The sequence below is a fragment of the Equus asinus genome, chromosome 5 (assembly GCF_041296235.1).
Source record: "Equus asinus isolate D_3611 breed Donkey chromosome 5, EquAss-T2T_v2, whole genome shotgun sequence".
Taxonomy (NCBI): domain Eukaryota; kingdom Metazoa; phylum Chordata; class Mammalia; order Perissodactyla; family Equidae; genus Equus; species Equus asinus.
The window spans coordinates 73,025,346-73,050,968 of NC_091794.1; the positions used below are offsets into that span (position 1 = coordinate 73,025,346).

General features: G+C 35.0%; 1 protein-coding gene across 1 annotated transcript in view; it reads right to left on the reverse strand.

The window, feature by feature from the left end:
- The window catches only part of C5H1orf185 (chromosome 5 C1orf185 homolog), a 52,148-nt gene that overhangs the window by 17,895 nt on the left and 8,630 nt on the right, over positions 1 to 25,623 (reverse strand). The window contains exon 4 of the mRNA XM_070509960.1: positions 2,141 to 2,246. Within this exon, the coding sequence (XP_070366061.1) occupies positions 2,141 to 2,246 (106 nt within the window). The remainder of the gene's footprint in view (positions 1 to 2,140; positions 2,247 to 25,623) is intronic.

The following is a 25,623-nucleotide window of genomic DNA, read 5'->3' on the forward strand; positions in this document are numbered from 1 at the left end:
GCCATCTCACTTATCTTTCCTTTCCTCATCCAAGCCAACAACTAGCCCTGCTAACTTTACCTGCAAAACATATCTCAAATCCAAGCCCTTCTTTTCATCTCCTCTACTTCCATATTAGTCCAAGACACTGTCCTCTCTGACCTGGACTATGCAATAGTCTCTTAAATTGTCTCTCTGCTTTCACTCTTGCTCCATTAACATTCAGACTTCACAGAGAAGCAAAAAATTCTTTTAAAAACACGAATCATGACTCTCATACACTGCTGGTGGGAGTGTACACTCACTTTGGAAACTGTTCAGCAGTTTCTTATAAAGTTAATGATATAATCCAGCAATTCCACTCCTAGGTGTTTACCCAAGAGAAGTGAAAGCACATGTACAAAAAGATTTATACAAGAATGTTCACAGCAGACTTATTCCTAGGAGCTAAAAACTGGAAATGACCCAAATGTCCATAATAGAAGAATGGATAAACAAACTGAGATATAATCATACAATAGAATACTACTCATCAATAACAACAATGAACTACAGATAAATGGAACAGCATAAATGAATCTCAAAAATATTATAAGTGAAAAAAGCATACATAAAAAGTCCATATAATTCCATTTATATGAAGCTCAAGAATAGGCAAAATTAATCTGTGGTGATAAAAATCGGAATAATAATTGCCTCTGGGTGGGAGGTGGAGAGCAATGCCTGGACAGGAGCATGAGGGAACTTTACAGGGTGATGGAAAAGTTCTGTGTCTTGACTGGGGTTATGGCTACATGGGAATATACTTGTTGAAATTCATCATCATACATTTAAAATCTACATACTTTATTATATGTAAATTATGTCTCAAATTTTAAAAAGTGTTGTAAAAATGTAAATCATCTAAAAGTGACATTATAGAATCTTTAAAATGGGGATAATATTACTGCTACCTCATGCGGCTGTTCCGAAGTCCAAATGGGATAACACATAAAGCACTTAGAACAGTGCCTAGTATGCAGTAAGCCCTCCGTATTAGCTATGATGATGACGATGATGATGATGTCATTCCCCTGCTTAAAACCTTCTAATGGCACAAATAACAAAATCCAAACTCCATGTTCTAGCCTATAAATTCCTATGTGATCTGGCCCCTATCTCCCTCTTCAATCTCATCACTATTTCCCTCTTTCACTACAGTCTATTCACACTGACCTTCTTTCTGTTTACTGAACAATACCAAGATCATTCCCATTTGAGGTTTCTGTACTTGCTATCCCTTCAGCTTAGAAAGCTCTTCCGTAAGGTTTTCACTCATCTGATTCCTTCTTTTAACTCAGATCTCAGATTAAATACTGCCTCCTTGAAGAGACACCCCCTGACCACTTTATTTGTTCATTATCTGTCTCCTCCCAGTGGCACTGAAAGTGTACAAAACAGGAAACTTGTCTGACTTGTTCACAGTTTCCTGTTATCCTTAGTACCTAGAACAATGGCAGGTACTCAATAAATATTTGTTGAAAGAATGAATAAGTGAGTAATTTCTAGTTTCTGATTTGTACAAGCAGATAGGTAGTATGTACTCATGTCCCAGATAGGGAACACTGGAAGAGTGTATGGGAAGATCCTGTTACAATTTACACTTTTTTTAAACATCAGACAAAGCAAATACTGAACTTATTAAATAATTAAAAACACCAAATTTTAGGGTTGAAAGAAACTGAGGTGGCAAGGATATTTTTTTTCTGTCTCTGGCAAAAGACCACATTTACACCATACCAGAGTATTCTGTCAGCAATTAAATATCTCCTAATGGAGTCTTTCCTTCTCAGCAATGTTTTTAACCTCTAAATTAGTAGTCAAAAATTTCTAGCTTTGTAATTCAAACCCATGTCTTCTAGACAATAAAATAGATCTCATTATTCCTTAAAATTTTCATGCATGAAAATTGCTCTTATATTAGTTGAACTATTATACTTCTAGGACTTCTCTTTTTAGGCTATTTTAAACTTGTTAAGCTTTCCCTCCCCAGTCAAAGGGTCTGCAACCATACTCCAACTTACAGAATCAACATGATTATAGTTATTTAAGTTTAATATCACTTGAAGAAAACCTTTGAATTTTTAAAACAAAAAAAGTTAAATATTCTAATAAACCTTACCTTCGTTTGCAAATCAGGAACCACAAAGCTGATGCCAAAGCAAAGAAACCAATTCCCAAAGTAACAGCACCAGCAGCCAGAAAATAGGTTAAGTGGTTAAAAACACCTATACAAATAAATTATAAAAGATTATTTCATGCATGTTTCTTCATTCTCTAGGTAAAATTAAATGACATAATATTTCAAATGATATTACATAGTATAGTGTTAAGACATTAACTAGGAGGTTGGGAGGCCTGAATTCTGGTCCTGTGCAATTCTAATAAATTTCAAGACCCTGAGTTTGAGAATTACACAGGGCCTCATGCTGATTAGGGCCTGGGGTGCATTTCTCTGACCCTGCCAGGATTTGAGACCTAGGTTTTGTTTTACACAGCTGCCACCTCTTTTTTTCTTATCTAGTTTTCTCCCTTCCCAATCTAGCTGTGAACTTTTATGTTATTTTTACAGTACTGGTCTTTGCAGTCCTCCAACATAAAACACTTCTCATTTTAAGGTTTCTATTATCAATCACTACAAGGAGGTAGATGAGGGTAATAAAGAACAAAAATGGGAAGTTTTTTTAAGATCTTGGAAACGTTTAAACATTTTATCTCTACTTTATCACAGGAACAGTAAAAGATCATAGCCAAAAGCTAAATAAAAGCAATATAAAATAGTAGCATATCATACATTTATAATTGGAAAATATTATAGGAATTATATGGTATAACTCCTCCTTTTTACAGATAATAAACTTAAGGCCCAGATAAGAGAAGTAACTGAACTAAGGTTAGGCAGCAAATTGAAGCTAGTCCTCTGTTTTTTTCTATTATCTTATCCCTGCTACCAATCATCTTAATATTTGTATGTATTACAGAAAATTAGAATAAAGAAAGCATGAGGTAATTAGAGTCAGGTAGATTCTGAAATCTGCTCCCTAAGCATCAGGCAAACTGTGGAAAGCTTTCACAGAAAGCTGTAGAGAACTCGAAGGGCCTTAACACAACTTAGGAGTATATAATTTGGAAAAAAACAGTTTAAAAGGATAAAACTAATAGAAGATCTAAATGTGTGAACATAAAAGTTCTGCTGAGGATATGACATGATAAAGTTGTTTCCATACTTGTGCTGTTCCCTAAGTAATTTGCAGCTTCCAAGATGGTGCCTCTCAAAACTTAGTTTTCTTTGGGTTCAGAAATGCCTACATTTGGGATTAATTAATAGTACCAAAAAAATTATACAAGGCTATTTATCAAAGCGATACCTATAATGCAAAAAAAAAAAAATACACCTCTAAATGCCCCACATTAGAAAGTCAATTAAATAAGTTGTGATGATATATAGAAAAAACGCAGTATTCTTTAATTACTTAGTGCAGGGTTTCTCAATCTCAATACTATTGATCTTTTGCACCAGATAATTTGTTGAGGGGGACTGTCCTGTGTATTGTACCAAAGATGCCTCCAGGCATTACCAAATGTATTCTGGGGGGCAAAATTGCCCCAGTTGAGAATCACTGGGATGGTGGCATAAGGAAATATCAGATAGTGATAAATAATAAAAGCAAAGTAGATAAAACCCAAGTTTTAAAAAAAGTTAAAAAGACATAGGTATACTCAAATATAAAATAAAGATCTCTATGGACAAAAGGAGAAAAGCAACACAGAGAAATAAGTCAGGGCTAAAACCACAGGCATGCTAGGCACTGAGACCTAGAGGCAGGAAGAATTGATGAAATGAAAGATAATACTGAGAAATTCACTCAGTTACATAAAGAAATAAAACATATGATAATGAAATGATGAGATGGGAAAAATTGAGAACATATAATATAAAACTAATAGGGGTTCCAAAAGCGAGAATAGAGAAGTAGCAGAGAAACAATATTCAGAGATACAAACTAAGGAGGTTTTACTTTAAAGAAATTTAAATTCACATACAGTAAAATTCACTTTTGTATGTGTGTATGTGTGCAGTTCTATAAGATTTGACAAATACAAAGAGTGTTTAATCACCATCACAATCAAGTTACAGAACACTTCCATCACCCCCCAAAATTTTCTCATACTCCCTCTTGGCAGTCAAACAGTAACTGCCGGCAACCACTGATTATTTTCCACCCCTATTCTCCATCCTTATACTTTTGCCTTTCCCAGAATTTCATATAAGTGGAACCATACAGCATATGGCCTTTTGAGTTTGGCTTTTTTCACTTAGCTTAATGCATTCGAGATTCATCCATGTTGTTGCATGTACCAATAGTTTGTTTCTTTTTATTGCTGAGCAACATTCCATTTTATAGATGTACCACAATTGGTTTATTCCCCAGCTTCTAAGAGACCTTTGGTTGTTTCCAATTTGGGGTTGTTAGAAATAAGGCTACTATATACTTGAATACAGGTGTTTGTTTGAACATAAGTTTTTATTTCAGTAAGGTCATGTAGCAAGCCTATGTTTTAATTTACAAGAAACTGCCAAACTGCTTTCCAAAGTGGCTGTACTGTCTTGCTTTCCCACCAGCAATACACAAGAGCTCCAGGTGCTCTGTATCATCACCACCACTTGGTATGTCAGGTTTATTTCGGCCATCTTAATAGATGTGCAGTGGTATCTCATTGTGGTTTTATTTTGCATTTCCTTAGTGAATAATGATGTTGAACATCTTTCCATGTGCTTATTTGCCATCCATATATCTTCTTCAGTGGAGTATTTGTTCAAATCTTTGCTGATTTTTCAGAATTCTTTATACATTCTAGATGTAAGTCCTTGGTCAGATATGTGATTTGGAAATATTTTCTCCCAGTCTATGGCTTGTCTTTTCATTCTCTTAACAGTGTCTTTCACAGAACAAAACTTTTTAATTTTGGTAATGTCCAATTTATCAACTTTTTTTCTTTTGTGGATTGTGCTATGGGTCTTATCCCAGAACTCTTTACCTAATGCGGGTCACAAAGACTTTCTCCTATGTTTTCCTATGAAGATTTATAGTTTTAGGTTTCAATTTATGATTCATTTTGTATTGATTTTTGCATAAAGTGTGAGGTATGGGTCAAGTTCTTTTTTTTTTTTTGCATATATGTATATCCAGTGGTTCCAACACAACTTGTTGAAATGACTATCCTTTGAGTTGCCTTTGCACCCTTGTGAAAAATCAATGAGCTATTTTTATGTCAATCTATTTCTGGGCTCTCTAATCTGTCCCCTTGTTATTTGTTGTCTATTCTTTCACCAACAACAACAATAATAATAATATCTAACATTTATATAGCAAGTACTATATGCCAGGCACTGTTCAAAGTGCTTTATGTATATTAACTCGTTTAATTCTCACAACAACTCTATTAGTTAAGTACTGTTATTTCCCCACTTTACAGATGAGGCAAAATGAGGTTAAGTAACTTGCTTAAAGGCATACAACTGGTAAGTGAGGGAGCAGTGGTAAATTAAAAACTGCTAAAGTACTTCCTTACCTAGATTGGGTGAAGAATAGAGACACTGCATATCTTTAGATTTTGTTAGAAAAAATATTTAAGTATGAATGCTAAATATTTATCATAAAAGAGAATATCCAAATGGCTGATAAACATATGAAAACTTCTTTAATTATCAGGGAAATGCAAATTAAACCACAATGAGAAAATACAACGACTCTATATGATGCCTAAAATAAAAAAGACAGAAAACATCAAGTGTTGCCAAGAAGGCAGAGTAAACTGAATTCTCATTCACTGCTGGTGGGAATATAATTTTGTACAATACTTTGGAAAACTGGCACTATTAAACCTGAAAATATGCATACCCTATGACCTAGTAATTCTTAGACATATACTAAACTGAAGTGCATACATATGTTCACACAAATATGTCCTAGAATGTTACAGCATCGCTATTTGAGAGAGCCACAAATTGGAACCTGCTCAAATGTCCACGAATAGTTTAATGAATTAAAAAGTTTGAATTGATTTAAGAAGATGAAATATTCTATAACAATGGGAAAGAATAGACTACAACTATGCACAACAAAATAAGTAAGTTTCATAAATAATGTTGGGCAAAAGAAGGCAGACAAAGTTCAAACACAGACATGAGGGGGAGTTCAGGGATGGCTGGTAATGTTCTGTTTCTTGAACTGGGTGCTGCTTACACAGGTGTGTTCAGTGAAAATTCATCAAGCCTGACACGACTTTTTAATAAACTAGACCTATATGTATCAGCATAAATAGAACCGAACAATATAATGTTCAGTGAAAAAAGCAATTTCCATACATTTATATTCAATTATTCCAATTATGTATTGATTCCATTTGTGCACATTAAAATAAAACACAAAATAATACTATTTTTAAAAATGTTAATGTAATAGTAAAATACACCAAATTCATTATATTAGTTGTGTCTGGGGAGAAAACAAAGAGAATGGGACTATGAATGGAAAATAAACTTAGACTTTATTATAATGCTTTATTTCTTTAAAAAGTTAAGGATCTGAGGCTTATATGACTAAAAAATATTTACTTAGTGAGAGATTCCATGAGTGTTTGTTATTCTTTGCTTTTCTGTTTTCACTTTTCTGGTTTTCCCTTAAATATTTAAAAAAATATTTTAAAAATATAAAAACAACATGACCTCAACTTTGTAAAAAGAAAAGAAAAGGAGAGAAATATATTTGTATAAGGAAAATAATAAACATTAGCTATTCCTGGGGTAAAGGCTTATATTTATAATTTCCATTCCAGACCTTTCTATATATTCAAATTTTCTACCATAGCATCTTAGAAAAATCAGGAAAAAACATTTTGAAGCTTCATATATAATTCCTGACTCCTTTACTTGGATGCTGTAAGTCTATTGTAGCACCTTCCCTGTTGTTATCACAAATTATAACCCAGTTAGCTTTCTCCTCCTTAAGATTCTGCCCTCCTCTCTATACTTTTTTTAAATTCTCTGTTAGGGGAAGAAAATAGGTGTGGTTAGTACACCATTTCAGTCCCTGATTTAAATGGGTCATTTACATCTCAGGGGAATTCCAATGAGGTATAAAGAATCTGAAAGTTTCCAAACCACTTACCAAGATAAAGACAAATTACAGTTTTGCTAATACCTTCAACAAGTCACACTTTCTCTCTGAATCAGTCTGTGAAATGAAAAGGCTTGACTCTGTGATCACTGAGATCCCCTCTCACTTTGAAGGTTTAGTCAATATATATTATAAAGAAATATTATATACAAAGGTAGTATTTTTACTTTCTTAACTCTGCCCTTAAGTATCATATCTTAAGTAACAAATCCTCACTTTCAACAGTTACTCTATCATTTCACCCTGTTTCTTTGTCTTTAATAATTACTATCATAAATAATCTTCTTTACTTATTAGTTTACTGTCTATTATCTGTCTTCCTCTACTAGATGTCTTTTTCACTGTGGTATTTTCAGAGTTTAGAATAATGATTGGTTACTCAAGAAATGATTGATTATTCAATGAATGAATGATAGGCACTGTGCTAGACACTAGTATTACAAAAACGAATAAGTATGTTGGTTAGTAGGTAGGTCATATGTGTAAAAAAGAATAAATGCAATAAAAATTATTATAGGTGTTATAATGAAAGAAATAAATACAAAATACAGATATAGGAAGATCTATAGAAAGGTAGAGGGAAGTTAAAAAAAAAGGCTCCATAGTTTATTTAAACATTGTCTGAGACTTTTTATTGCCAAACGCTTTCCAAGAATTAATGATTCAAAGATAGGTAACACATGATCATTGAGTTCACAATCTGGAGGGGACAAGACATTTAAACAGATATGTTCATCAAAATATTCTAAGTGTTATGATAATGACCTGTTGACAATGCTAAGACAACAGAGGCAGTTTGAGCAACTGCAGGAACAGCTTCCTAGAGAGAACACCTGAGTCGAATCTTACATAATGACTGAGAGATAGCCAGCCAGAGATTAAGTCTTAAACCAGGTAATGACTCTTCCATTTTAAAACAAACAAAAGTCTTTCTCTACCCATAGCACTGTCTGGCTTACAATTGATCCTTTTCTTACCATTTGCAGCCAAAACTCTTAAAATGAGAATGTCTACTTCTTCACAACTTTTATTTCCAAGGTCATCAATAACATCATTAACACTAAATTGAAAGATCACTATTGACCGTTCTCTCTATCTTGCCATCGCATCTATAACCTAAATTCACTTGGTTTTCCTCCCATTTCTCTGTTTATACCCTTATTGCCTTTGTAGGTCCCTCTTCCTCAGTCCACCTATCCTTCAACATATCTATATATTTATATATAGATATAGATATATCCTTTATATGTATATATCTATATAGATATAGCTATAGATATATATCTATACATGTCTATATATTATATAGAGAGGTAGGCTATATATCTATACAAAGGATATATCTTTATATATATATCCTTTAACATATCTAGCTAGATCTATATATATAGATCTATATATACGGTAGATATATAGGTATAGATCGGATAGATAAAATATATAGGTAACATATATATCTGTATCTTTAACCAGAATTACTAGGTATTTCTACCAGGAGTGTTTCAGATTATTTTTTGCAGTGCTTCCAGAACTACAAGTCCTATTTTATTTTTTGAACATTCATTCACAAATTACCTGTTTATTATACTCTTTTAGGATTATGCTAGATTTCAGTCTCAGGTTTACTCCAATTCAACAAATATCTATTGAACACCAAATACGTGTGAGATATTGTTGGAAATACCAAGTGAGAGATAAAAAGCCATTTAAACAAGAAAAAATCCTTGCTCTGAAGGTTTAAAACTCTGTAATGAAATATAAGGAGGGCTCATATGCAGCCAATATAAAAAGCTGACCATACTGATTTTTTATACTTGGTACCTGCTCTGCTTGGATATAAGACTAACTAGATCTGTGAAATTGGGAAAGTTGCTTATTATGTTGGTTGAATTGTAATGTTCTTAGTTGAGAAATGGGAGTCATACTATCTATCTAACAGAATGAGAGTAAGGAATAAATAATGTTGCAAGGAATCCATGACATAATAAATGAGAAGACATCTCAAATTTAACATGCATATATCAGGCCATAAAGCAAGACTCAACAAGTTTTATAGAATCCTCATTATACATCCCACATTCTCTGATAATTATGCAATTAATTTTGAAATTAATAACCTAACATATACCCTGGGAAAACCTTATATACTTGGGGAAATTTAAAATCACACTGTAAATAAGTCTTGCCTTAAAGAAGAAATCAGTGGAAATCTGCAGATACACACAACTAACCAGTAATGAACGCACTATGTATAAATACTTGCAGCAACAAAGCTGGAGCCAAACTCAAGGGAAATGTATGGCCCGAAATGCATATATTAGAAAAGAAAGCTGAAAAATAATGAGCTTAGCATCCAAATTACTAGTTGAAAAATGATCAGCAAAATAAACCCAAATAATGTGGAGGAAGGAGGTAAATAAAGAACAGAAATTAATGAAAATAAAAATTAAGATTTTTTGACAAATACTAGTAAGACTGATAAATCTCTAGTAAGATTAACCAAGTGAAAAAAAATCAAAGGCATTAAGTAAACAATATTAAAAATGAAGAAAAACATAATTGTAGTTACAGCAGAAATTAAAGTAAGAAAATACTTTCAACAAATTTATGCTAATATATTTTAAAACTTAAATTATATATACCTAAAAAGTGACTTACAAAACGTGACTCAAGAAGTAATAGAAAATCTAAATGAACGAGTATCCATTAAAGTGAATCAGCAGTTACAACATTTCCCCCAAAGAAAATAGCAGTCCCCAATAGCTTTACAATTTCTTCTGTATACCCATGATTCAAGTATTTCTTATCTTATACACGCTCTTCCCAGAATAGAAAGAGATTTCTGGCTGTTTGTCCAATTACATTTTCCTCTTCTTCCCAGGCAAAAAGCTAGACTACGTGTCCCAGTTTCCCATACCATTAGGTGAAGCCATATGACTGAGTTCTAACCAATGGAATTTGAGTAGAAGTGATGTCACAAAAAAAACCTCCCAAGCACCTTTCTCCATGTTCTTTCTCCCTTTAGGCTGACTGGGATGGAGATGATCCCTAGGGAACTTTGGAAGCCATGTGTCATCATGGATCTAATTGACATCCATAAAACATTCAACCCAAATAAGGTGAAAACACAACCTATCAGGATTTGTGGGATGCCACTAAAGCAGTACTTAGGGGAAAATCTATACCAAACGACTGCAATATTAGAAAAAAATGTGTGAATAACCTCAAAAACAAGAATAAGTAGAGAAAATTAAGCCCAAAGTAAACCGATGAAAAAAAATGTTAAAAACCAGTGAAACAGAAAACAGAAAAACTAGAGAAAATCAATGAAACCAAAAGCTGGCTCTTTGAGATCTATCAGATTGATAAACTTCTAGCTAGACTGATCAATAAAAAGAAAAGAAGCACAAATTACCAATATCAGAAATGAGAGAGGTGATATTATTACAGATTCTACAGATATTAAAAGAATAATAAGGAAATATTATGAAACAACTTTATGCTAATAAATTTAACAACTTAGATGAAATGGAAAAATTCCTTAAAAGACATATATTTCCAAAGCACACTAGAGAAGAAAGAGGTAACATAAAGAGACCCATATCTATTTTAAAAATTGATATTGCAGTTAAAATTCTTCCTACAAAGAAAATTCCATGTTCAATTGGCTTCACTGGTAAATTCTACCAAACATTTAAGGAAAAAATACCATTTCCACACAATGCTTCCAAAAGTTTGAAGACAAGAGAATACTTTTCAATTCATCCTATGAGGCTGATACCAAAACCAGATCAAAAAAGAGAGACAGAGAGAAGAAATTACAGATTGAACACAGATGCAAAATGCATCTATGTTATCAACCATCAACATAGATGCAAAAATTCCAAACAATATTTTAGCAAATTAAATCCAACATTATATTGAAAGGATAATACATCACGACCAAATAGGGTTTATGCCCAGAATACAAGGTTGGTTTAGCATTAAAAAACCAATCAATGCAATTCACCATATTAACAAGTTAGAAAAGAAAATCCATATGATCAATATGGATCTATGTCAATAAACTTGAAAAAATTTGACAAGATCCAATATCCATTCCTGATTTAAAAAAAACTCTCAGCAAACTAGGATAGAAGGAAAGCTGTATCCTGGTTATCAGCTTCCTCAACCTTACGAAGGTCATTTACAAAAAAAAAAAAAAAAGTCAGACTTAATGGTGAAAAACTGAATGCTTTCCTCCTAAAATCAGGAACAATACAGGAATGCCCACTCTCACAACTTCTATTCAATGCTGCACTGAAAGTTCTAGCCAGTGTGACCAGGCATAAAAAAGAAATAAAAGGCATATAGACTAAAAATAAGCGTTTGTATTCTCTTGTTATGATCTGAACAGTTTTGTGCCCCCAAATTCATATGTTGAAATCCTAGTGCCCAGTGTGATGGTGTTAGGAGGTGGGGCCTTCGGGAGGTGCTTAAGTCATGAGAGTGGAGCTCTCATGAACGGGATTAGTGCTCTTATGAAAAAGATCCTCAGAGCTCCCTAGCCCCTTCCACCATGTGAGGACACAGCAAGAAGCAAAAGAGGTCCCTCACCAGCCACAAAACTTGACCACGCAGGCACCCTGATCTCAGACTTCCAGCCTCCAGAACTATGAGAAACAAATTTCTGTGGTTTATCAGCCCCTCAGTTTGTGATATTTTGTTATAGCAGCTCGAATAGACTAAGACACATACAGAACATGATCATCCATGTAGAAAATCCCATGGAATTTTATAAACTGGTAGAACAATTAAGCGAGTTTAACAAGATCAGTGTGCAAAGATCAGTTGTCTTCTGAAACTGTAACACTCCTAGAAGAAAACAAGAAAAAAGTTACATGACATTAGTCTTGGCAATTATTGCATGAATTTGACACCAAAAGCACAGGCAACACAAGCAAAAATAGACAAGTGAGATTATATCAAACTAAAACTTTCCGCACAGCAAAGGAAACAGTCAACAGAGTGAAAAGACAACAGACAGAATGGGAAAAAATATCTGCAAAACCATAGGAGTTAACTTCCAAAATATAAAAGGTACAACCCAATAGCAATAAAACTTAATAACCCAATTGAAAAATGCACTAAAGACTTGAATAGACCTTTCTCCAAAGAAGACATACAAATGGCAAAGAGGCATATGAAACGATGTTCAACATCACTAACCATTAGGGAAATGCAAATCAAAACCACAATGAGATATCCCCTTATACCTGTTAGGATGGCTATTTTCCAAAAACAAAAGACAATTAAGAGTTGGCGAGGATATGGAGAAATTGAAACTCTTGCACGCTGTTGCTGGGAATGCAAAAAGGTGTATCTGCTATGAAAAACACTATGATGATTCCTCAAAAAATTAAAATTAGAACTACCATATAATCCAGCAATTCCATGTATGAATATTTGTTCAGAAGAATTGAAAACAAGATCTAGAAGAGATATTAGCACTCCAATGTTCATTACAGCACTATTCACAATAGCTAAGAGGTGGAAAAAACCTAAATGTCCATCAATGGATGAATGGATAAAGAAAATGTGGTATGTATACACAATGGAATATTATTCAGCTTTAAAAAATAAGGAAATCCTGCAATATATGACAACATGGATGAACCTGGAGGACATCATGCTAGGTGAAATAAGCTAGTCACATTAGGACAAACACTGAGTGATTCCACTTACATGAGGTATCTAAAATAGTCAAACTCATAGAGGCAAAGAGTAGAATGGTGGTTGCCAGGGGTTGGGAGAAGGAGGAAAATGGGGAGCAGCTAATCAATGGGCATAAAATTTTAATTATGCAAGACGAATAAGTTCTAGAGATCTTTACAACATTGTGTCTATAGTTAACAGTGCTATATTACACACTTAAAAATTTGTTAAGAGGGTAGGTCTCATGTTAAGTGTTCTTATCACAATAAAATACAAATTTTAAAAACCAAACAAAAGAAAAAAATCATTTTTCTATATACTATCAAAACAATTGGAAATTGAAATGTTCAAATAGTACCACTTGCAACAGCATAAAAATATTAAATACTGAGAATTAAGCCTAATAAAAGATCTGAAAGGCCTGTACACTGGCAAACACAAAATAATGCTGAGAGAAATTAAGGAAGACCTAAATAAATAGAGGTATATCTTGCTCATGGATTGAAAGACATACGGCTGTTTTGATGTCTGTTCTCCCTAACTTGGTCTATAGTTTCAATGCAACCCCAATCAAAATCCCAGCAAGCTGTCTTGTAGAAATTGATAAGCTGATTCTAAAATTCATACGGAAATGCAAAGGACCAAGAATAGCCAAAACAATTCTGAAAAAAAAGAAAAAGTTGGAGGGATAACTACTTGATTTCAATAATTGTTATAAGGTTACAGTAATCAAAACAGCATGGTATTGGTTAAAGATAGGCAAATAGATAAATGGAACAGGAATAAACCCAGACATAAGAGGACAACTGAGTTTTGACAAAGTATCAAAGGGAATGCATAGTGATGGACAACTGGATAACCATATGCATAAAATGAACTTAGCTCTCTATACCTCACAAAATATCTCATACAAATTTTAACTCAAAATTGATCCAAAAACTAAATGTACCTAGAACAATAAAACTTCTGGAAGAAAACAGGAGAAAAAAATCTTTGTGACATTGGGCTAGGCAAAGATTTCTTAGATATGACATCAAAAGCACAATCCATAAAAGAATAGATGGGCAAATGAAATTTTAAAACTTCTGTTCTTCAAAAGACACTACTAAGAGAATGAAAAGACAAGCCACAGACTGGGAGAAAATCTTAGAAAGCATATATCTGATTAAACACTTGTGTCCAGAACATATAAAGAACTCCCAAAACTCAACAGTAAGAAAACAAACGACCCAATTAAAAACGCGCAAATGATATGTACAGACCCTTCAACAAGCAAGATATGTGTATGACAAATAAATATATGAAAAGATTCTCCGCATCATCAGGCATTAGAGAAAGACCATAAAAATCACAATGAGGTACCACTACATACCCATTAGGATGGCTAAAATTCAAAAGACTGACCATACCAAAGTTTGTCAAGGATGGGGAGGAATTGGAACCCTTATACTTTGCTGGTGAGAATGTACAATGATACAATCACTTTGGAAAATAGTTTGAGTTTCATGAAAAGTTAAACATATCTGCCACATGATCCAGCCATTCCATTTTTACATATTAATCCAAGAGAAAAGAAAATATATATCCATACAATTTTTATAGCTTTATTTGTAATAGCCAAAACTGTCAGGTCGGCAGAATTCTAAGATGGCCCCTGGTATACATGACCCTTCTCCCAGTTATTCAAGAAGCGCTAATCTAGGTACTGCTATGAAGGGATTTTGCAGATGTGGTTAAGGTTCCAAATGACTTGAGTTTTAGACAGGGAGATGATCTGAGTGGGCCTGACCTAATCACATGAGCCCTTTAAGTCTGGGTCTAGAGGTCAGAGACTGGGAAAGTCAGAGATTTGAAGCTTGAGGGGGATGTGTATATGAGAAGTTCTCTGTTATTGGCTTGAAGATGGAGGGAGCTATGTGGCAAGGAATGAGGGCAGCTCTTAACTGACAGCCAGCAAGAAAATGGGCCCTTAGTCCTACAACTAGAAGGAACTAAATTCAGTCAACAACCTGAATGATCTTGGAAGTGGATTTTTCCCTAAAGCCACCAAAAAGGAATGCAGCGTGCCTCACACCTTGATTTCAGCCTTATAATACCGTAAGGAGAGAAATCTGGCCGTGCTGTGCCTGGACTTCTGCCCTACATAACTAAAAACTAAGAAATGGTTGTTGTTTTAAGCAGTTAATGTTGTAGTAATTTGTTATGCAGCAATAGAAAACGACTTGAAACTGGAAACAACTCAAGTGTCCACCGAAGACAAATGAGTAACTAAATTGCAGTATATTCATACAATAGAATACTCCCAGCAAAAAGAGAAATAAACTGCTGATACATGCAACAACAGGCATAAATTTAAAAATAATTCTGCTGAGTGAAAGAAGCCAAAAAAAAGGCTACATACTACATGATCCAATTTACGTTAAACTCTAGAAAACGCAAACATGCAAACTAATTGATAGTGACAGAAAGCAGACGAGTGCTGGCTTGAGATGGGTGACAGGGAAGGGTTGGAAGGATGGACTACAAAGGACACACAAAAACTTCTGGGGGCGATGAATATGTTCATTATCTTGATTGTGGTGATGTTATGTGTATGTGGATGTCAAAACTTTGTCAAAAGTGTCAAAAATATGTATTTCAATTCTTTCCCAATAAATCAGTTCTAAAAAGTAAAAAATTAAATTATAATATTTTTTAAAAAGAGATGGAAAAGAGAAAAATTTGAACACAATGGAAATGAAATTAAACACTACATAGTAAAAAATTAAAAAGAACAGTCTTTGGGATCTTTTTTGTTTTTGGAACCATTTAAATTCTGCAGTGAGAGAGGCATCTGAAACCTTGCAAAAGTAATTACAGTCAGTCTTCATTATTTGCAGATTCTGTATTTGTGAATTCACCTAATCATTAAAATTTATTTGTAACTCCAAAATCAATACTCCCAGTACTTTTGTAGTCATTGACAGACATGTGTGCTGGCAGAGTGGGAAAAAATTGGAATCAAGTGCGTGTTTTCAGCTGAGGTCAAATAAGGCGACGTTCTGCCTTCTTGACAAGCTCTCATACTGTAAACAATTGCCCTTTTTATGATCTATTTAGTGCTGTGGTTTTTTAATTCTGTACTCTTTCTTGAAGATTTCACTGTTTAAAATGGCCCCCAAGACGCCAATCAGGATCTCTGAATTGCCAAGAAAAGAAATTTTCCCGCCCACATGTAGGCCACGGGCAGGGAATTTCTTTTTCCCACTCACATCGCTTCCATCTCTCTTCCTAAGAAGTGATGGTCCCTCACTCAGGAGGAAGGGGACCAGGCCAGCCTCTCCAAAGAAGGAAATTTCCTGAAAAGATTAAAGAGATTGTATGACATAGTGAAAGAATACCTGGATTTGAATAGAGGCATCTTTATCATCTGTGCGACTTTAGATGTTCCATATGAACTTTCTAAGTCTTCTAGACATTGCAGGTACCTAAGTGGGCAATGCACTTCGAAGTCCTTGACACACACCATTTTAGCTTTGGAAGAAGCCTGAGAGATCATCTAATTTAATCCTCCACTTGTATAGAAGATGAGTTGAATCATGCTGGTTATAGGATGATTACTCCTTAAGTGTCCATCAGTGGTTCATTCTAGCACCGCTCACCACATGGCAGAGATCATCCTCCTGTCCTCCCCTCACAGGGCAAAAAATTAGAGTGGATGAGATTCCTTTCCTCTGTTCTTTCAAAGCACACAGTGTAACTCTCTACCATTTCAGCATGCCCTTACCTATTTTTTCCATCCAAGGCCTATCTCATAGTTCTTGGAATATAGTTCTTGTTCAAAAGGGTATTTAAAGCACTGTTTAGTTTAGAAATGGTGCCTCAGTAGGCTGATGGTGGGCTCTGGCCAAATTCTGAAGCACTGAACATTCTTACAAGACACCAAGTTGCTGATACACAGCAGAAAATATTGAATTGAAACATGAAGCATGAAGCTCATGACATCAAGTTCTTGATGTGATCAGGAAAAAATTGTTTACCATAGTTCTAGATTACTCTTTCTTTATTCTTGAAACTTTCATGGCATATTTAGTATTTATAGTATTGCACAAAGTGTTTTTCAAATGTGTGACACACAGAGACATTAGACATTTGCAATTTCAAATGCCTGGGATAAGATATCCACCCGCCCTATGAACTGAGGAGTTGGCCTTTGTGAGCAGCTGTGGTAGATTGTTTAATGGCCACAAATTCCTCCAGTCTCTGCTCCAGGCCCCTTTGCAATATGACTTTGTTGTTCTTTTCATTCAGAATTGGAGTCTTTTTTCTCTACACCTTGACTCTGGGATGACTTTTTATTTGTTTGACCAACAAAATGTGCCAGAAGTGACATTCTGTGAATTCTAGGGGCTAGGACTTAAGAGGTTTTGCAGTTTCTGCCTTTGCATTCCTGGAATACTACCCTGAGACCTCCACATGAAGAAACTTTTGCTTACTGGAGGATGAGAAGCTGTTTGGTGACCTGAGGCTTCCCAGGTGACAGCCAGAACCAAGTATCGTACATGTGAGTAAGGTTACCTTGGACCTTCAATCCCCTTGGCTCGTCCAGCTGATGCAGCCCCATGAGCGAGCCCAGGCAAAACCAGCTCAGGAATTGTTGTTTTAATCCACAAAGTTTTGCAGTAATTGGTGTGCAGCAAAAAGTAACTGAGACACTGTAGACACAGCTTCTCAAGTGAGATTGTTGAGATAGCATATAGAAAGATAAAGAACAGAGATGCATTATTAATTTCCAGATCCTTTTGGGTTTGGGAAGGGTCGCATTCCCTGATATAGAGAGTGACATGAGTAGCTTAGTAGCGAATGACAGATATTTTAATTAGTACAGTGTTTAAATGTGAAAAGCAAATCGCAAGATTAAGGTCTATACATTATCACTAACTTGTCTATTTTGTTCATGCAAATGTATTTTGTACAACATACTTTTTAAGGGTAGAAATTAAAATAGTTATCTTTGGGAGTTATGAGAATTAAATCGCTCGATGAATGACAATAATAGTGATTGGGATTTCCAGAGGTTCTATAACAGGAATGACCCATCTCAATTTCCCGACTTATACATGTGCTCTTTACTGTGTGTATTTGTTAACCACGGGAGGGCAACATGCTTGAAATACATTCCTACCTACCTGCACACACACACACACACAAATGGCCTCCAGGCATAATGCAGAACACCCATATAGTGTTCCTAAGTGCAAGAAGGTTGTGATGTGCCTTACAGAGAAACTATGTGAGCTAGATGAGCTTTGTTCAGCTATGAGCTATAGAGCTGCTGTTAGCTGTGAGTTCAGTGTTAATGAATCAACACTGTACCCTATAAAGTGTCTTGAGACAAAAATACACATAAAACAAGATTACGTATTGAGTGGTTGATGAAAATGTTATAATCACAGGCTTGCAGGAACCTAACCCTATATTTTCCCCCAGGAACAATGGTTAAGCATTTGTTAATTCAGTGTTCACAGCAACTTTATAGAACATAACTACTATTTTTATTCTCAATGAACTATGGATCTAGGTCCTATAATCTAATAGCTTGTATGGGTAGTCAGAGGCTTTACAACTGATTCTTTCTCTCATGACTTCTGCTCTGCCTATATTTATTTAAGTAAATTAAATCCAATGAATTATATAGATTTTTAGTCACTTATTCTCCATTGCAGATATTCTAATATTTCTCCTTTTTTGCTCAAGTTTTCAACCCCATCTCCCACAATCCTTAATTTGAGATGACCTCTGTCCACTTCATGCCTTACAGTACAAATTTCCTCTCACTTATAAACATTTTTAAATGTTATAAACCTTACAGTTACAGAAATTGCATAAAATTCCAACCATATGTAAAATAAGGTGATATTCCAACTGTTCTTCTTAAATTTATTTTTAAATAACTTAGATCAGCTTTCGAATGAACTGACAAGAAACATTACTGTATTTGCTATAAGATTTTTTATTGGGGATGCATTTCGCCATAGCACTAAATAGTCTCTAAATGAACTTCTAAATGAGAAATTAAATTTTTTTCAAAGGCAACAAAAGCAAAAATAAATCAGTGGGACTACATCAAATGAAAATCTTCTGCACAGCAAAGGAAATCATCAACAAAATGAAAAGGCAACCTAACGAATGGGAGAAAATATTTGCAAATCATATATCTGATAAGGGGTTAACATCCAAAATATATAAAGAACTTGTACAACTCAACAAGGAAAAAATAAACAATCCAATTAAAAAATGAGCAGCGGATCTAAATAGACATTTTTCCAAAGAAGACATACAGATGGCCAACAAGTATACAAAAAAGTGGACAAAGTCACTCATCATTAAGGCAATGCAAATCAAAACCACAATGAGATATAACCTCACACCTGTTAGAATGCTTTTGATCAAAAAGACAAAAAATAACACGTTGGTGAGGATGTGGAGAAAAAATCGGTAGAGCCACTGTGGGAAACAGTATGGAGATTCCTCAAAAAATTAAAAATAGACCTACCATATTACCCCACAATTCTACTTCTGGGTATTTATCCAAAGGAAATGAAAACACTAACTTAAAAAGATATCTGAACTGCAGTGTTGTTTACAATAGTGAAGACACGGAAGCAACCTAAGTGTCCATTGATGAATGAGTGGACAAAGAAAATGTGGTGTATATATATATATATACAATGTGATATTATTCAGCCATAAAAAGAAGGAAATCTTGCCATTTGTAACAACACGTGTGGACCTTTAGGGCATTATGCTATGTGAGTTAAGCTAGACAGAGAAAGACAAATACCATATAACCTCACTTATATGTGGAACCTTAAAAAAAAAAAAAAGGAACTCATAGACACAGAGAACAGACTGGTGGCTGCCAGAGGCAAGGGGTGGGTGAAATGGGTGAAGGTGGTCAAAAGCTACAAACTTCCAGTTATAAAATACATAAGTCCTGGGGATGTAACGTATAGCATACTGACTACAGTTAATAATACTATATTGTATATTTGAAAGTTGCTAGGAGAGTAAATCTTAAAAGTTCTCATCACTAAATATTCTTTTTCTTTTTGTCAAGGAGAACAACATAGTTGACCATATTTCCTTTTACATTTTGGCTTCTAGGAAGCTCAGAGGTAAATTTTAGGTTAGATATAATTAATGTGTAGATTTTCTATTTAAAAAAATATTTTGCCAATCCTGAATCTTTACCCCTTATTGCCATTATTTTATTGAAGGTGTTCTGCCTATAAGACCTTGTTGTAAGTTGTGTCGAATTCTTGACATGAGGATTAGAACATGCCTTACAGCTGACGTTCTAGCCTTACCATCACAAACCAGAAAGAAAAGGTTTTTTAAAATCAGTTTATTTATTTATTTAAAAATTTTTTTTAAATTTAAATTTTTGTTTTTATAGCAGTAACATTAGATTATAACATTATATAACTTTCAGATGTACATCATAATATATTTTGAATTCTGTGTAGATTACATCACGTTCATCACCCAAAGACTAATTATAATCCATCACCGCACACGTGTGTCTAATCACCCCTTTTGCTCTCCTCCCTTCTCCCTTCCTCTCTGGTAATCACTAATCCAATCTCTGTTGCTATGTGTTTGTTTGTCATTGTTTTTATCTAGAAAGAAAGTTTAATATCAAATATGCCAAAATCAATATTTCTACTTATGGAAAATACTTTTCATTTTCAAATGAATAATACTAACTAATTTCATTCATTAGATCTGTGTTTTCAATTATCGTGGGTAACTTTCACAGGTAACTCATCCCGAAGCGTCTCTCTGGACGTGATATTAAAAATCAGATGGGTACAAATTATCAGCAAGTCTTTAATGATCGATGCCAAATTGCAACAAGGATTCTCTAAAAGAAAATTTCAGGCCAAAGTAATCTATACCACTTTCAATAACAAAAAAAATAGTAATAAACAAACAAAAGTACAAATAGAAACCCTTTGATATTTAAATATGGAAGAAAATGCAGTTATCACTGCAGATACTTTTGGGACTCATCTATTTCTGAGGACGGGCTAGCCCTAGTGGAGAGGGTGCTAGACTTCAAAGCAGAAGATCTGAGCTGAATTCTGATGCTGCCTCTTGACACCGAGCTCAGGGAGTTTTGGAATGGTTAAATTAGTTAATAAATTAAAATATATTAAGAGCTGGAAAAAGTTATCAAATATGTTATTAATCTGATGGGAGTAAAAGCTAACCTCCTTCATTTTCAGAACAGAGCATCTACTTTATTACTCGTATACCTACCACATAACATTGATTTTCCTTCAATAAACAATAAATTACTTGGCATCTTTGCCAGATAGTTATCTTGACCTGATTGCTATCTGGCTTCTCACAAAGTCAGCGCAGACAAATGAAATTTCCAATAGTAAGGATACAATAACCAAATATTACTTGTATTAAGTGACACTACTAGAAAATATACCTAAGCCACTATATATTAGTATGTATACAGAAATGTCTTTAATATAATGTTATATTTTAATATTACGTCTTTATACTTTAGCAAGGATATAATAAAGAAAAGATTACATAGGGAATAATTATCTAAACATTAACTATATTATCCATCACGTAATTCTAAGTGTCCCTTTAAGTAAGAATTCTGTGACAAACCCTTTTAGAATTCAATATCAAGAAACATTCTTTTGGGGCTGGCCCACTGGCACAGCAGTTGAGTTCTCACGTTCCACCTCAGCAGCCCGGGGATTGCTGGTTCAGATCCCGGGTGTGGATCTACATACTGCTTGGCAAGCCATGCTGTGGCAGGCTTCCCACATATAAAATAGAGGAAGATGGGCACAGATTTAGCTCAGGGCCAACCTTCCTCAGCAAAGAGAGGAGGATTGGTGGCGGATGTTAGTTCAGGGCTAATCTTCCCCCACCCCTCAAAAAAGAAAAAGAGACATTCTTTTTAGACCAACTGACAATGTGTTCCTTTACCAGATAGTAATTATATACCCAGTGTTTCTTTGCCTTGTATACCAGAAAGTTCAAACTAAAATTCATGCTCAATTATGGGAATTATGTTAACTCAAATTTTAAAAGTATGAGTTTTCCATTTATCCTTCTAGTGTTCATCTTTTATATTTTTATCAGTTCTATTACATGTGACTCACTGAAATCTACTTTAAATCCTTTCTTAAAGTAAGAAAGGTACACTTTGTAAAACTTCACTGGAACTTTGTTAGTAGTTCAAAGAAAAGGGCTACATATAATTCACTTGTGTGCTCCTTGACACTTTTAAATTTATCCTTAAATTTTACTTGCAGCATAGCACACAGTAGGGATTTAACTATGAATGGTTCATACCGCCATTTGAAGAATTGCTACATGATGGGAGTAGAATTCATTAATTCCACAATTATTTACCGAGCCCCTGACAAGATGTGCCAGACCCTGTTCTGAAGCCAGCGACACTGTGATCCTGAGGCCCATATTTCAGTAGGAAGGTACAAATAATAAAAACAGGAGCAGGGCCAGCTCCGTGGCCGAGCGGTTAAGTTCGTGCACTCCGCTGCGGCGGCCCAGGGTTCGGATCCTGGGCGAGGACATGGCACTGCTCGTCAGGCCACGTTGAGGCAGCATCCCACATCCCACAACTAGAAGGACGTGCAACTAAGATATACAACTGTGTAGGGCGGGGTGGGGTGGGGGGGGGAGGAGGGTTGGGGAGATAAAGCAGAAAAAAAAAAATTGGCAACAGTTGTTAGCCCAGGTGCCAATCTTTAAAAAAAAAAAAAAACAGGAGCAAACAAGATACTTTCAGAGAGTGATAAAAGTCTTCAAGAAATCACGTATGAACCAGGTGGAAGTTGGAAAGGATATCTCAAGAAAATGTGTGTTTTCATGCTATCATCCATAAAAAGATCTGAATTGTCAATTTGAAAGGGATACTGCCTACATTTGTCACCAATTCAATCATTGGGGGCACATTTTTTTTTTTGACAGTGCTAGGGACTCTTGATTAAGGATGTAGAAATAGAGGTGTTAAACATTATACTACTGGAGCATCAAATTATCAAAAGCAATTACATTATTTAAGCTCATTATACGAACAACAGAACAGTCTGTTGACTTGCACTAAGGGAGTTCTCTAGTTTTATCCCTTAAGCTTCCTCTGCGTTTTCCTAGATTCTCTTCACTATACCCTTCCTTCCAAAAGGTGAGTGGGTCATAGGCCATAAGATAAACACGCATGATCAGCTAGGATAAGTACTTAAGTATTAGTTTCCCTCACTTGAATCAGACAGACGTGATATCATTGAGGCCATTGTTTGCTTTTCTTCATGCAGCTGCAGCATCCTCTGGTGGGCATTAATTTATTTAATAGCTTTTGAGAAAAGCTTTTATAGTTTTTGAGAAATAGCTTTTATAGCATTTAACATAGGAATAAAAGATATAGTATTTCATTAAGTTAGCAGCTTCACAAAGCATTATGTTAGTGCTTATCACTAGATTTAAACAAACATCTGAGAGATATGCAATTACTCGAGTACAAAGATACTGACACTACTACTAATAAATGGCAATATGTTATTCTGGAAAGTCTTCAATTTGAATTTTAATAGGAAAACAAATTTCTCATGCGATTTAAATTCTCTAATTGTGCTTATCCTTCTGTATAATTTGACTTCTATCCCATGTACATTTACTATCCATTCAAAAAAATTAAAAAGCACAACTGGAAAAGGTAAAATGAGATATTTAAATACAATTTTTCTGTCCAAGGATCTATAAATTAATTTAACCTCCTCAAACTGGCAAAAGAACAAAAGGGAAAAAATGGACTAATCTGTTCCACAACAATCTGAAACTTCAAAGCCTTAGAGAATCAGATCAATACAATTAGCAAACCTTTTTGTAAGCAATCTTATAGATGTATCTGCATACATTAAATATGTTTTATATACTTCCTTTCATGAAACTACGCACGTGAAGATTTTCCTTACGTTCAGTGTTGTAATACAGTTTTCATAAATGCTATCTTGACCCAGTTTTGAGGTCCTGGCTAGAGAGCTGTCAGTTTCCCTTTTTGAGCAGCCAATTAAGTTCATACCCCCAACCACTACCCTTATAGAGTTCTCACATTCCAGGTCACTGGACATGCACCTTAATTGCCCCAGTGTACGAGACACACAAGAACAGCCCCTATGTTCCAAAGCCTGCTGAAATTATTCAAACTAGCCGACCTTAAGCCTGCTTACCCTGTCCCACCCCATTCCTTCCCACAGAAACCAAAGTAGAGGCAGTTGCCCACTGTTCCCCTCACTCGCTCTGCTTTATGACTGACTCTCTTGCTTCCCCTGAGGGGGACTGTGTGGCATGCTGTTTGTCTGCTGGGAGCTGTGAGTAAAACAAACTGTAAAACAGTTTCTGATTTCTCTCTTTTGATCTGCATCTGGTCTCACCACACCTCACTCAAGGTACTATGGTTAAAACGAGCGTCAATAATAGTTGTCAATAAAGTCTATAGTTGCATCTTAGACAACTATTTTCTGTTACTTTGGAGCTGCCACAAATCAGCACAAGTGACTGGTATGTTACCCAGCAACTTCACTTTTATTACAGCAAAGTTCCAATGAGGCATTCAACTGATATGCTAGAACCGAAACGTTATCATTTGATCTTCTTCTTCTTCTTTTGCTGAGGAAGATTGCCCTGAGCTAACATCCATTGCCAATCCTCGTTTTATTTTCGCTTGAGGAAGATTAGTCATGAGCTAACATCTATGCGAATCTTCCTCTATTTTTTTGTATGTGGGACATCTCCACAGCATGGCTTGTGAGTGGAGTAGGTCTGCACCCAGGATCTGAACCTGCGAACCTGGGCCACTGAAGCAGAGCACATGGAACTTTAACTACTTGTCCACCAGGACAAGCCTTCATTTGATCTTTTATTATCAACAAAGTTCTATATCTTAAGATTGATTTTTTTTTTTTTTTGCTGAGGAAGATTAACCCTGAGCTAACATTCATTGCCATTCTTCTTATTTTTTCTTTTTTCTTGAGGAAGATTAGCCCTCAGCTAACATCTGTGCCAATCTTCTTCCACTTTATATATAGGATGCCACCCAGCATGGCTGACACATAGTGTAGGTCCACATCCAGGATCCAAACTCATGAACCCCAGGCCACCAAAGCAGAGAATGCTGAACTTAACCACTACACCACAGGGCCCACCTCTTAAGGTTGATTTTTTAAATGACAACATTAATAAACAAGGAAAAACCTTTCAAAGAATTTAAACTATCCTTTGAAGAGATTATTACAAAGGAGTAACCACTTTGGATAAGCAAGACAACAAGTTAGAAGGACCAACTGCAATCTAACATAAAAGTAAGCACAAATGAAGAAAAACATTTTTCTCACTTGCTACCATCCCTTGTACTGCAGCAAAAACATTTGGCATTGAGAGATAACCATATGGAGATTATGCAAAAGTTGACCTATATGCAAGAAAACTTAAAATATTGCATATGTCAAGTCAGGAAATGTTAAATTTAACCATTTAATAGAAGGAACCAAGAGTGATGTCAGCACCATGGCAGAATCAGTTGTTCCCTTTGTCTATCCCCCTAAGTTACGACCAATGAGACATCTATTGACCAACAAAGGACTCCCTGCACAGCACACCAGAATACCTGAGAGATCCATACATCCATCCATCT